Below are 12819 nucleotides of genomic sequence, written 5' to 3'. Positions count from 1 at the left end.
TCTGACAGAATCTGTTGTGGGGAAAGAGAATTGGGCTGGATTGCAGTGGCTGTCCTGATCCCCTTCCCCAAGCATCAGGCTTTATGGCCACTGGATCCAGGGCTACTTTGCACCCAAGGAATGGGAAGGGCTCTGCCTGGAGGGCAACCACATGTACCCTGGGGCAGGTTCAGGAAGGGCCTTTCCCTGCCAATGGGTGTGAGGAGCAAGGGGTCTCTGGGCACAGCCGCTCCTCCCCTACCTTGCCCCCCCCCCCGCCACCCAGGAAGGAGGCAGCCAGAGAGAGATGGATGTGGCAGCCGGGAGAGAGCCGAGCAGCAGCTAATTACCCTTCCGAGTGTGTCTTGTAAATTAAGGGCTAATTAGAGGCAAAGTCAGTGTCACGGTTTTACACGTGTTTTGGAGGCGCTGAGCTAGGTGGGGGCGAGGGGGGCTTGGAGCACAGAGCAGCCGGTCCTGTCGCTCATCTTGGGGGCAGAGAAGGAACCAAGGAGCAGGGATGAGGGGCCATGAAAGCAACAAGCCCCTTCCCAGCTCCCAAAGAGCCCTTCCCCTCGATGTCCCCTTCTGAGCCACAGGCCAAGGGTCCCCACTGGGCTCCCCAGATGCTGCTGTCCTTCCAGGTGCCCCATTTGGGCACGTTGGCTGCTTCCCCGAGGGTGCCACTTGCCCTGCCCCAGATGGATTTGGGCAAAGAGGGAACGCTGTAAACGGACCCACTAGGCCTGGGTGGCAGCATCCCGTCTCCCTCTCCCTCCTCTGCTGCCGCTTTGCTGGTGCTGTGCTGCCCTCCAGGCTCCTTTTTTGGGGAAGGGGGGACTGTCTTGGTACCAAGGCCCCTCCTCCCATGGGAGCCTAAATGCATTGGCCCCACATGGGGTTTCACAGCCCCTCTGATATTGTGCCAGAGCAGCTTTGGGGAGCTGCTATAGGGAAGATGTGTCTTTTGGGACAGAGAAGGGAGAGGGGATGCCACTGGTCGCTCCCTGGGAAAGGATGGGGCAAGTGGGGGGCATGAGGTGTCAGGCATGGGTTTGCAGCACACAGGGAACTCTGTGTCCAGTCCTCAAAGGGTGCTGGACTGCAGCTCCCAGCCTCCCTGGCCTTTGCCAGCTAGTGGTTAAGGGACACTGGGAGTTTCAGTTCAGCAACACCTACAGCTGCTTCTGTGCTATATCGACTTGGCACCGTATCTTCTCTGTGTAAAGGAAGCCCCTGCTGTTGTGAGCAAGTGAGGGAGAGAAGCAAGGTGTCCCCATAAAAGGGGTGGGGGGCAGCCTGGGGATGGCATTTCCATCGCTCGCTGGGCTGCAGCTGAGACCACTCGGCTCCACCACTTGGTGCCAGACGCTGACAGTGGGAGGGGGCTGTGGGAGAGGGAACCCAGGCCGTGGCCCCCCTGTTCTTGCCACTCACCCCTCACCCACGGCTCTCCTTTGGCTTCCTTTGGAGGCTTTTCCATGAGCCGTGGTGTTGCATGGCAGTTTGGGTTCCCCTTTGCCTGGCGATGTGGGGACTCTTGGGGATCTGAGGTGTTCAGAGGTTGCCTCCTTCTGCCACCCCTCACCCACCCCTCTCCCTCCCCCCCTTTGCAGGTGCCCCCCCCTTGGCCAGCAGCACCTCCTTGCTTTCGGAGCGCTCAGGCAGTGGCACCAACCTGGTCAGCTTCAATGTGAAGCCGGATGGTGGCGGCGGCAGCAGCGGAGGTGGCAGCGGCATGCACCAGAGGTCTTACTCGGTTTCCAGCGCTGACCAGTGGAGTGAAGCCGTCATCATCCCCAGCACTGGAGGAGGCCACCCAGGTGAGCAAGGGGCATCTCTCTGCTACTGTGGGGGGGTGTTGATGGTGTTAGGTGGCTTGCGTACAATGGGGCGAACCCCTAGAAATGCCCCGCCAGTTGGGTTGGGGTGAGCTGCAGGTGGCCCACTGTGGTCTATTCTATTTCGCTGCAGTCCATTTGCAGGTGCCCCAAGGATAATTGGAGGGGATGGGGAGAAAGAAGAGGCACCCAGGTGGCACCTTCCAACCCTGGAAGGTGGGCCAGGGGCAGCCAGCCTCTGTTGGTGTGTCAGCGAAGGGGGTCTTGAGAATGGCAGCCAATCTGAGGCCTGGAGGGAATGATGTGTCCCTCCAGGGGGGCAGTGGACAGCCAATCCTGGGCTGGGCCCAGACCCTTCCCCAGAGGTGGGCTACCTGTTGACCAACTGCCCAGCCAGTTTTGCTCCGCGATGGGGAGCCCCAGCACAGGCCCCTGCCCGCCTGCCTCTGCCTGGGTGTTTCAGGGCAGCTGAGTGAATTAAAATAATTCATACATTTCCCAACGTAGCCACTTTGCCGAATTGGAAAATAAATGCTTCTGTGCAGCATCCATCACTTGGTGCTTCCTGGCTCTGCCGCCGCCGCCGCCGCCGCAGCACTAAAAAAGCAGTTAAATGCACATCAAGAGTGGAGGAGCCATTTCCATGGCTGCGCGCCCCCTTGTCGTTCTCATTAACGCCGCAGCCGCCCCCCCACTCGCTCCCAGGGGCTTTCGCAGTTTAAAGAGAGCCTCTTTATGATCATTACCGGAGTCCGACTGCGCCGCCGCCATTTGGAGCTAGGGAGGCTCCTCATTTGTAACTGTGAAAAACTATCAATTTCACTGTGGCTGATGCAGCGCCTCCATCATTGGCCCCATCAGCTCCCTGCTGGAAGCGAATTAATCAGACTGTTACTGCTGATGGGGCAGAGCGAGAGCGAGCGAGCGAGCGAACGAGGGAACAAGAGAGTGAGGGGGAGGGAGGGAGGGGGGAGGAGGAGAAAGAGAGAGAGAGAGAGATACGGGTAGCAATGGGTGGCAGCCAGCGGAGGGCATGGCTGAGGTCCTGGGCACCATCCTTGCTGGGGAGGTACAGTGAAGCTGTGTCCCTTGGGCCCCCCCACGTCTCCCCTGGGTTGAGGCTGGGGCAATGTGGGCAACCTCCAAGATGTAGGAGGAAGAGGGTGGCTTGTGTATGCCAGCCCCCTGTCAGGGTGAAATTACGCCCCCCCCCCCCCCAGCCTCTCTCCAGTGCCCAGAGCCCATTCCCTACAGGCTCCTGTAGCATCCTTCTTGGAGGAAGCAAGGGGGAGATGTGGTTTCTCTCAACCCCCTTCAGATGGTGCTCTGGGCAGGAGGGGAATGAGGGGGAGCAGGGGCCCAGCTGGAGGATGGACCGGGCAGGCAGGTGAGTGAGCAACCGCGGCACGGAAACTCATGAATGCCTCCACAACTTGGAGGGCCTCTCGGCTTCCTGACACAGGAGCTTCTTGTCCCAAAACTAAAGGCAGTCACTCTGTCTGAAAGTTACCTCTCGATTGCCAGGCATCACGCAACCACCACCTGGAGCTCTTGGCCTGGGAGAGCCACATGCTGGCCTGCATCCCCCTCCAGGAATGCTGCCTGCCCTGCTGGGTTGGGGAGTGGATGGCTGCTCCCCATGGAGCTGGACTGTCCGGCTGCTCTGACCAAGCCAGGCTCGGTTCTCCCGGCTGCGGTGGTCCGGTGGACCAGCCAAGGGCCCTGACTGGTGCCCCCTTTGGGCCCTCTTTCTGAGGAAGAAGGCAAATCTCTCACACGTTTTCTCCCTGCTGGGTAAGATTACGCAAGTTACTGTGCATTTTGAAGCAATATATATCTAGGACAGGGCTGCCTTTACAACACTTGCTCATACACTTGGTCAAAATTTTGTTTGTGCAAAAAAAGTGGTACAGTATTTATATATATCCGACACGCTGTAAAAAAAAACCCCTGCAGCCCAATGCTAGTTTTCTCCTCAGATATTGTGTTTTTCGCAAAATACAATCATTTTTTTCCCGCCAACTAAATTTTGCCAAAGACCCCTGAAAGGTAGAAACGGATTGAAAATTGTTCCCAGATGACCCTTTTGCAAGACGTTGAGCCTTGTCAAGAGAGCAAGGCAATGCTCCCCCCCCCCAGCAGCCTCTGAGGCGCTCCCTTTTTCCACCTCCATCATTGCCTTTCTGGACCGTCCCAGGGTGGGGGATCTCAATTGCGGGAGATTTGGGGTCCTCCAGCCCCATCTTGCTCTCCAGGGAAGCCCTCTCATGCCCTGCATGGGCTTCAGGAGCAGGGCCAGTGGCACCAGTGTGTGTGCCTCCTGGCCTCCAGATCTCAACCATTTCACTGATGTTGGCTTTTTGGGGGAGGATCTTCAGGGCCCCCAAAGGGCACACGCCCCCTTTCCAGCCACCGGCGCAAAAAGGAAGAGGAGCCCCCCCCACTGCTAGCGACCTGCCTTACCCTGCTTCCCCGGGAGGGGCCCCTGACCCCAGCCCCCCCACATCCTTGAAGGTTGGGGGGAGCCTTCAGGGTTTGGGGGGTCAGAGTGCCTAGCGGGGGGCATCTGCATGCCTGTTGATTGGGAGCTGGCGCACGCGGCTCCGCGGCTGGAACTGAATGTCAGCCTTCTGATTTTGTTGCTGGTCTCTAATGAAATTTGACATTTAATGCAGAGAGCCACGGCAGAGCGTGTGTGTGTGTGTGTGTGTGTGTGTGCACGCGCATGTGTGTGATCGGAGCTTGATTAGTGCACTCTAATTGACAGTAATTAGCCAGCTCCCTGATTGTTTCTAATTCTGCTATTAATTGTAAGGAACAGTATGATTGAGGATAAATTTGGCGCATGGCAGCCGGGGATACGGCTCTTCAGTGCCATGCAGGCGATGCTGGAGGAAGAGGAGGAGGCCTTGTCATCCCTGCCCAAATGTAGGGGCAAAGGGCAGGGGAGGGGGGTCTTCTCTTCCCCCATGGTACTTCAGCCTAGGCTGGCTCCCGGTCTTTTGGGGGGAGAGCGGGGCAGAGAGATGGAAGGATCTGGGGGGAGACTGGAGAGGGGTTGGTAGGGAATGACAGCCAGCCAGTTGGTCAGTCAGTTGGGGCTACAGAATGACTCTCATTCTCCCTCCAGCCAACGGCGGTGGCGGCATAGCAGACACCCTCAGCTCCAGCCCAAACGTCTCCAGCGCAGCCAGCCCCAAACTGGAGCCCCCGCCCTCCCCACACGCCAACCGGAAGAAGCACCGCCGGAAAAAGAGCACCAGCTCCACGCGCCCAGATGGGGCAGGCACTGCCCCCGAAGGTACTGTTTGAGGCGTGTGGGACACCCCCTATTTCTCTGTGAGTCGCTCTGTGGGTCTGCCTGCTGCTTCTCTTCCTTCAGCTCCTTTAACTTGGGGGCACAGATGTGGGCAGGCTAGGAATCCTCGGGAGAGCAGTCACAGAGGGAGCCGTGGGGTGCAGGAGGGGCAGATGATGGGGGTTTCCTTCTATCTCCAAGGCCCCAGGAGGGCTGCAATGGCCTTGTGCACATGCAGGGGAAACGCCGTCATGGCTACTTGGCTGCCCCCTCCCTCCTTCTTCTCCTCCCTCCAAAGAGCAGTGCAGGCTGGCACACAACATGCACACAGCAGGCCTCCGAGAAGACACCCCACCAGCGCCCCTCCAACTCCTACACACACACACAGACACCCCACACCATCCCCTGCAATGAAATCCCCCCTTTCCAAAATATGTTTGTGTGAATTGGGGGCCGCATTCACATGCCCAGGAACCCCCCACTCAGTGGGAGGGAAGGATGGATGTGAGTCCTCTTTGCCCCCCCCCCCGCCCCGTCCCCCCCCTCCCCCTGCAGCCTGGTGTGTCCTTTGGTACCCAGCCTCCCCACAGCCATGCCCCACACAGACCCCTTTTCTCTGGCAGGGGTCCCAGGGCCCTCTAGGGCTGGGGCTTGGTGCCTGAAGTTGGCACCCTCAGAGAGCAGGAGAGGCAGCCTCGGGATGAATGGCTATCAGTTTATCTCATTTAGGAGGTAATCAGAGGCGCGGACGTGCCGTGCAATTGAATCTTCGTTGTTCTGAAGGATCATAAATCACGCACAGAGCTGTTGCTTCTTTACATGGCCGCCTGTTAAAGAGAGAGGGAGCATTTGGAACCAGGAGGCTGCTGCTATCATCTCTGTTGAGCGGCCGCTTGGGGAGCCTCTGCAAAGCACCTGGCACTCGATGCCACACCGGCCCTGTGGGTGAACCATGGGCTCCATGGGCAGTCCCCCTTTGCCAAGCCCCCATAACAGGGGCCAGGGGTCACCATAGGAAGGCCCTGCCCACTTCTGGCATGGAAGTAAAGCACGGCAGGATTGCTCCAGAGCCCCTGTGCCCCATGTTGCTGGCTACCAGCTTTAGCCAGGAGTCCTTGTGGCACATGTGTCTCCGTGGCAGCTGAACTACTGGGCATTTGCCCTTTGGCTGAGCATTAAAGCCTGGCAGGGGATGGGTGCAGCCCCTGGGGGGTCATTTTGGGAGACCTAATGACAGCCATGATTGATGGTACCCCCAGCGCTGGATGGAGCAGCACTCACCAGAGCAGGTGGGACTGTGTCATCCCCTGGGCTGGGCAGACCCCCACCCCACCCATGTGTGCTGCTGCGCTCCCCTTCAACTCCCCTCCCAGAGTGCCACCCCATTAAAAGGCTCAGGGGGTGCCTAGAGAGCAGGCAGACCCCACACACACCTCCTCCTGAGGAGTGCCTGTCCCTTGCCTGACTGGGTCTCCGTCTCTGGAGCCTAGCTGCCCTTCTGGTGCCTTAAAATGTACTCCAACATGTTGGGGGGAAACTTGGTGCCCAGGCCATGTCTTCCACCAACCTGCAAGGGGGCATGGACAGCAGCATTTGCTATGCACTGGGTGCGGAGGGGAGACACCCCCAAACACACTTTGTGATAGTGGCTCTGCTGTTTTTGCTGCTGTTTGTTGGGCAGGCAGGCGGGAAGGGAGGACTGTCCCTGATGCGCTAATACAGGTTAGGAATATTGGGTTTAATGAGCTGCAAAATGAGGCAGCAGCGGCAGCACAGTGACATGTAATACGAATGGCCCCCGCCTGGAGTGTGCTCCTGGGGCCTGTGCGCTGCAGAGCTCCCAAGCGGAGCTGGGTGAGAGGAGACCCTCTGCCAGCAAGTGCCAGGGGAGCGCAGGCACTGGCAGCAGGGCAGCCATCTGCCCCCAGCCCATCAACTAGTACCCCCCTATCAGGTGAGGGGTGCATGGGTGAGCGGGTGGGCAGGACCTGGGCTGCCCTCTGGCAATGAGTGGTCAGTAATAACGCCTGAGGGTCCCCCACCGCAGTGGAAGGGGGTCTCCAAGAAAGGGGGCTCCATTCCCTCCCTCTCCTCCTCGCTGTGTCTTACAGCTGGGGCTGTGGGAAGGGGTTCATGCGTTATGTGTGCATACGGGGGGTGGGCTATTCCTGGCATAGCAGCCTGGTGCTGGTGTTGGGTGGCACAGCTCATTCCTCCACTTTGACGGTGCCCTTACTAATTTCCCTCTCATTTGGAGGGCTTGTTGCACCGTAGACGAGGAGGTCACAGGATTAACACCCATTAGCAGCAGCGGCAGCAGTGGAAGCGTGCGCCTTGCCTGGCTTACTGGGGAGTCCTTCAGAGGCTGGCTGGGCAGAACATCATCAAAAACCCATCAGGAGGGTGGCTTGCTCGCTCGGCTAGCCCACGGGCCGCTCCCTGGCCAGGCCTTCCTCATCCCAGCAGAGCACCTCCCGCACCCACAGCACAGACCCTCCTCCTTTGCCCCAAGCCAGCACTGAGCAGCACCCCCCACACACACACACACACCTCCTGCCTCTCATCAAATTACCCAAGTGCTCCTCTAATTTCTCAGTTGGTCAGTCACTGAGCTAATGAATTGGGGGGGAGGGTGTTACCTACTGGGCCCAAAGGAATGTACTGAAATCAGCACCGGAGGGGCATGGAGTCCCCCTAACAGATACAAAACACCCCCCTCCCCCCCATGGCACAGGACCAGGACGGCACCAAGGGGGCAGAAGGGGCAGGTGTGCCGCACACCTGAAAACCCTTCACTTTGGGGGTGCTTTGTGTTCTTGGGGGCTCCCTTCCACATATGCAGGTGCTGTTTCATGGCTCTCCTCTACTTCCTTTGGACATCTGTGCCTGAAGAAGGAGGGCTGGCAGTAAGGCAGGCAGCCCCCAGGACAACCCTCAGGGCCACTGTGAGCCAAGAAGGGGGCTGGAGGGGGGGCTCAGAGGCTTGGCCCATATTTGGACAAGAGTCGCTCCATGCACACAAGCTCACAATGAGTTGATGGCACACAGTGGAGAGACAGTCGATCAGATGAGACCCTCCTTCTCTATATCTCCCCCCCCCCAGAGCAAGACGAGTCCTTTGAGTTCATCATTGTGTCGCTGACGGGCCAATCGTGGCTTTTCGAGGCCTCTACAGCAGACGAGCGGGAGCTCTGGGTCCAGGCCATCGAGAGCCAGATCCTGGCCAGCCTCCAGGGCTGTGAGAGCAGCAAGAACAAGGTGGGCCAGAAATGGGGGTGAGGGCTGCCCCCTACCAGCAGGTTCACTGGGGAAGATGACATGGCAGGAGAGGGGGTCATTCTGGGCCCATCAACAGGACCCAAAAGAGTGCCTCTGAGCATGCCTCAGTGCTCTCAGCAGTGAGAGAGAGGAGAGGTGGTGGTGGACGGTTGAGCCCCGCTGCTGCTGGGGGGACAATTGGGGGGGATGAAGAGTGGCACGTCATGGAGGGTGGTGGCAGTGTGGGGGTACTAAATAGGAAGGCCATCCCGCTGCCAACGCACTAACATGCCATGCCGGCTGTATTCCTTTCAGGCCCGGCTGGGTGGCCATGGTGACGCACTCGCTCTGCAGTCGATCCGGACGGTGCGCGGGAATAGCTTCTGCGTGGACTGCGATGCACCCAGTGAGTTGGGGGGGGGCTGAGGGTAATACCATGGAAGGGGGGGCTTTTGCTCTCTTCACAGATCCAGTGCAACAGCAACAACAGGAGCGCTGAAGTTGCCCTGAGGGGACAGACAGGGAGTCGAAAAGGGGGTTTGTCTGGGTGGCCCAGGAGCGAGAGGCAGAGGGAGGGTTGCCTTGGGCCAGGACCGGTCGCCATCTGCCATGGCCAAGCGCTTACCCTCCTTCATCCGCAGACCCGGACTGGGCCAGCCTGAACCTGGGGGCCCTGATCTGTATCGAGTGCTCGGGCATCCACCGCAACTTGGGCACCCACCTCTCGCGCGTCCGCTCCCTGGACCTGGACGACTGGCCGTTGGAGCTGGTGATGGTGATGACAGCCATTGGCAACACGGTGGCCAACTCCGTCTGGGAGGGGGCCGTGGAGAACTACCCCCACCCTGGGCCAGACAGCTCCAGGTAACTAGAATGACCGGGGGGTGGGGGACAGCGGCAACTCAGGAGCCTGAGGGGGGCTGCTCTTGGGCGGCTTTCCTCCCCCCCATTGCAGATGTTTAGGGGAATCCCGAAGGGCCTTCCCGCTACCAGTTCAAGTGCTGCTTATCCCCAGTTATGTGATGATGGGTGTTGCAGTGCCAGGAGCCTATGGCAAATGATGATGATGATGATGATGATGATGATGATGATAATACAATTTATTTATAGCCCGCCTTTTCACAGGGAATCAGAAAAACAATATGTTACACATCAAATCCAATTAAAAGTTATCCCCCTCTCAACTGTCAATCCCAAATTATGAAACAAAATTAAATAAATTACAATATAAAACATAATGATAAAATCAACAGTTGGGAAAAAGAGGAAAGGACTCTATAGTAGGAGGGAGAAGATGCTATTCGGCTTGGGGAGGGGGCTAATTTGGAAAGGCTGTAGGCTCAGGGGGCCCACTGGGTGCTGGAGGGGACAGAGACCCCTTTCGCCTGGATCTCAGGACCACTGGTGGGTTGGAAGGACTGGGAGTGGGTGCCTCCCAGGGCGATCCTGGGACTCAAGCTGACAGCTTTTGCTCAGCTGCCGAACACCTCCCGACAGGCCAGGAAACCGCCATTTGAATCGGAATCCCAAGGGGGCTGCCAGCCACCCCTTCCTCCGAGGGCAGCTAACCCAGAGCCTCTGCGTCTCAGCCCCTCTGTGGCAAAGCCCTCCCTGGTGCTGGAAATGCAGGCCCCAAACCCATGCCACCCCCAGATGCTTCTCTGGAGAAGAATCTGGTCCTCGCTGCTTTGAAGGCAGCCTGGTCCTTGCCTAATCCGCTGCTGCCACCGCTGCTTGGGCCACGAGTCCCTTTGCTCCCCCACCCACCCAAAAGTGGCTGGTGATTGAGCAAGTGAGCGAATGCTGGCCAAGACCACAACAGGGAGCGCCCCCAGTCCCATGCAAAGAGAGGAAGGGGTTAATAATTGAAGCACTGAGGGGGCTCTTTCCCACTCGCCTGGGCTGCCTGTCACTCACTCGTCATTCTTGGACACCCAAACAAGAGGCCTTTTCTGCCTCTCCCTTATCAGCGGATAAGAGCGGGTCAGGGGGCAGGAGGCACTGAGCATGCGCCAGCCGCTGGTTCATTGATGACTCTGTGCGAGAGGCAGATGGACAGAATGGGCAGCAGATAGCGGGGTGCCAGCAGCATCGATCAGGCCCCTCGGCACCAGCGCCTTTGTGCCGTCAGAGAGATGGCAGCCACGATACCGCCGCTGCCACCCCCATGTCCGTCGCTTCTTCGGCCTTGCTCCTCTCCCCAGCGCCCCGCTCACTGCTGTGGGCCCAGCAGCCGGCCTTTCCTGGGGGGCAGGGAAATGGATGGAGTGCCTGCTTCCCCAGGAGTCTCCTGGGGCTCTTTTTGCTTCCAAGGGGAAAGGAGGGGTCTACCTGCATGACGCCTGGCTCTGTCCTTCACAGAGAGGAAAAGGAGCGCTGGATCAGGGCCAAGTACGAGCAGAAGCTGTTCCTGGTCCCCTTGCCCCACTCGGACGTGCCGCTGGGCCAGCAGTTGCTCCGGGCCGTGGTGGAGGACGACCTGCGGGCAGTGGTCACTCTCCTGGCACATGGCACCAAGGAGGAGGTCAACGAGACGTACGGGGACGGAGACGGCCGGACGGCTCTGCATCTCTCCTGCTCCATGGCAAATGTGGTCTTCACGCAGCTCCTCATCTGGGTAAAGGAAGGGCCCCCACCCCACCCCCCCACGGGGCCAAAGGGGTTGGCATCCCTCCCCTGACTCCTCTGACTCTCCTCTCTCTCTGCCCACAGTACGGAGTGGATGCAAAAGGACGGGATGCCCGGGGCCAGACCCCGCTGGCCTATGCCCGGCGCGCCGGCAGCCAGGAATGTGTGGACATCTTGCTCCAGCATGGGTGCCCCAGCGATGCCGCCCCTGGCACCACGGGCCCCCTGACCCCCAGCCTCCCCCGGCGCAACACCAACAACAATGCCGCCTCGACCTGCTCCGAGGCCCCCTGCCCAGCCACCCACTGAAGGGCCCTCCCTGCCCCCACCCACTGTCCCCTCTCAGGAGGGGGTTCGGCCCCAGTCAGCAAGAAGCAAGGGCAGCTCGTCAGCCTTCCTCCTGCCCACGGTGCCTGAGGACATGAGGAGGGGGGCTCTGGGTGGCCCAGACTATCACCCCAGCAGGGGGCCAGGAATTATGTGAGCCCCCCTGGAAAAAGGGAAGTGGACCCACGTGCCCCCCCCCCCCGAAAAAGACAGGCCCTGCGCAGCTCCCCTCCCTGACCCCCAGCCCCCCTTTTGCCAGGCCCGTCCGCTGAGCCTTTCTGCCTGGTGGGGGGCTCACTGGTGACCCCCCCCTCAGATGCCCCCCCCCATCTCAGTCCCCTGTGTATAAAATGTACATTGGAAATATTTATATGATAGTATGTAAATAAGGTTCCTTGGAGGCCTGCCTCCGTGTGTCACGCGTGTGTCCATGTGTGCCAGAGACTGAGAGGGACAGCCTTTGACCTGCGGCCGCAGAATGGAAGCTGCCCAATAAAGACACTGCCCTTCTCCTCAGACCACACGCCGCGCTTGGTGCTACTGGGGTGGGGGGGCAGGGGGTGGGGGCGATGCAGGTGGGACCACGGGACCCAATGAGGTGCCCCCAAGGACCCCCCCCCGCTGGATCTTCCTGACCTCCAATTGCTGGGAAAGGGGGGGGGGGCTGGCTCCGCTGCTCCTGAAGGGATGGATGAGCCCCCCATGGAAAGGGCTCCCCCTGCTGGCATGTCCTCCGAGGGGGCGGCTGTCATCTTCCGCTGGACTGGGATCCTGCATCCTCCGCCAAAATCCTTGTTCCCAAGAGCCATTTTGCCCCAAGGAGCCAGTGGACTCATGGGGGGGGGGTTGAGGGCGGCACAGAGGGACCCCCAAAAAAAGAGGGAGCCCGGGGTGGGGGGGGGGAGCTTGGGGGGGGGAGGGGGTCAAAAGGGCACGCTGTTTGACCCCCTCGCCCCCGCCCACTCCCCAGGTGCCACTGGGGCACCGACTCTGTTTCCGGGGAGAAGCATGCAGCTCTGTCTAGAAGCTGCTGGACTGCAGCTCCCAACAGCCCCTCTGGACAGCCCTGCGGAGCTGTGAGGCATGCTGGGAGCTGCAGTGCAGCCACACTGGGACTGCCCCAGGATGATTCCCGGCGCCCCCAAGCCCCGGCTTCGCTTTGAGGGACCCGGACCCCAAACATAGCCCCCTGCCGCCGCCCCCCAAAGCTCCCTGGAACCAGAGCAGGCAAATGGGGGGCGGGAGGGGGGCTCGGAGGGCGACTCCGCGGGACATTGGACAGGCGGGGGGGGGGGGCTCTTTTCAGCCAGGCAGGAAATAGGAAGCGCTTGGGGGGGGGATTCTGGCCCGCCTTCAAAGGAACCCCAACCTCTCCTTACCTGCCCCCCCGCGAGCCCCAAAAGCCCCCCAAGGCCTCCTCAGGGGGCAGGAGGGGGTCACACCGCTTGGCAAGCCCCCCCAGCCAAGGCCCTCCGGGGGCTGGGGGGG

The 12819-nt window shown here is 60.0% G+C and overlaps 2 protein-coding genes across 3 annotated transcripts in view; one reads left to right on the top strand and one right to left on the bottom strand.

Annotated features, from left to right (window-relative positions):
• AGAP3 (ArfGAP with GTPase domain, ankyrin repeat and PH domain 3) overlaps window positions 1-11585 on the top strand; it is a 37688-nt gene extending 26103 nt beyond the window's left edge. The window contains exons 11-17 of the mRNA XM_042472227.1: window positions 1596-1802; window positions 4951-5121; window positions 8222-8376; window positions 8692-8782; window positions 9018-9240; window positions 10738-10993; window positions 11089-11585. Coding sequence (XP_042328161.1) covers window positions 1596-1802; window positions 4951-5121; window positions 8222-8376; window positions 8692-8782; window positions 9018-9240; window positions 10738-10993; window positions 11089-11313 — 1328 coding nt within the window. The 3' untranslated portion in view covers window positions 11314-11585. The remainder of the gene's footprint in view (window positions 1-1595; window positions 1803-4950; window positions 5122-8221; window positions 8377-8691; window positions 8783-9017; window positions 9241-10737; window positions 10994-11088) is intronic.
• The window catches only part of TMUB1 (transmembrane and ubiquitin like domain containing 1), a 162211-nt gene that overhangs the window by 76355 nt on the left and 73037 nt on the right, over window positions 1-12819 (bottom strand). The gene's annotated exons all lie outside the window — the stretch shown is intronic.

Source organism: Sceloporus undulatus, chromosome 6 (genome assembly GCF_019175285.1).
Source record: "Sceloporus undulatus isolate JIND9_A2432 ecotype Alabama chromosome 6, SceUnd_v1.1, whole genome shotgun sequence".
Classification (NCBI taxonomy): Eukaryota; Metazoa; Chordata; class Lepidosauria; order Squamata; family Phrynosomatidae; genus Sceloporus; species Sceloporus undulatus.
Note: the sequence above shows the minus strand (reverse complement) of the source record. Positions and strands in the feature narration are given on the sequence as shown.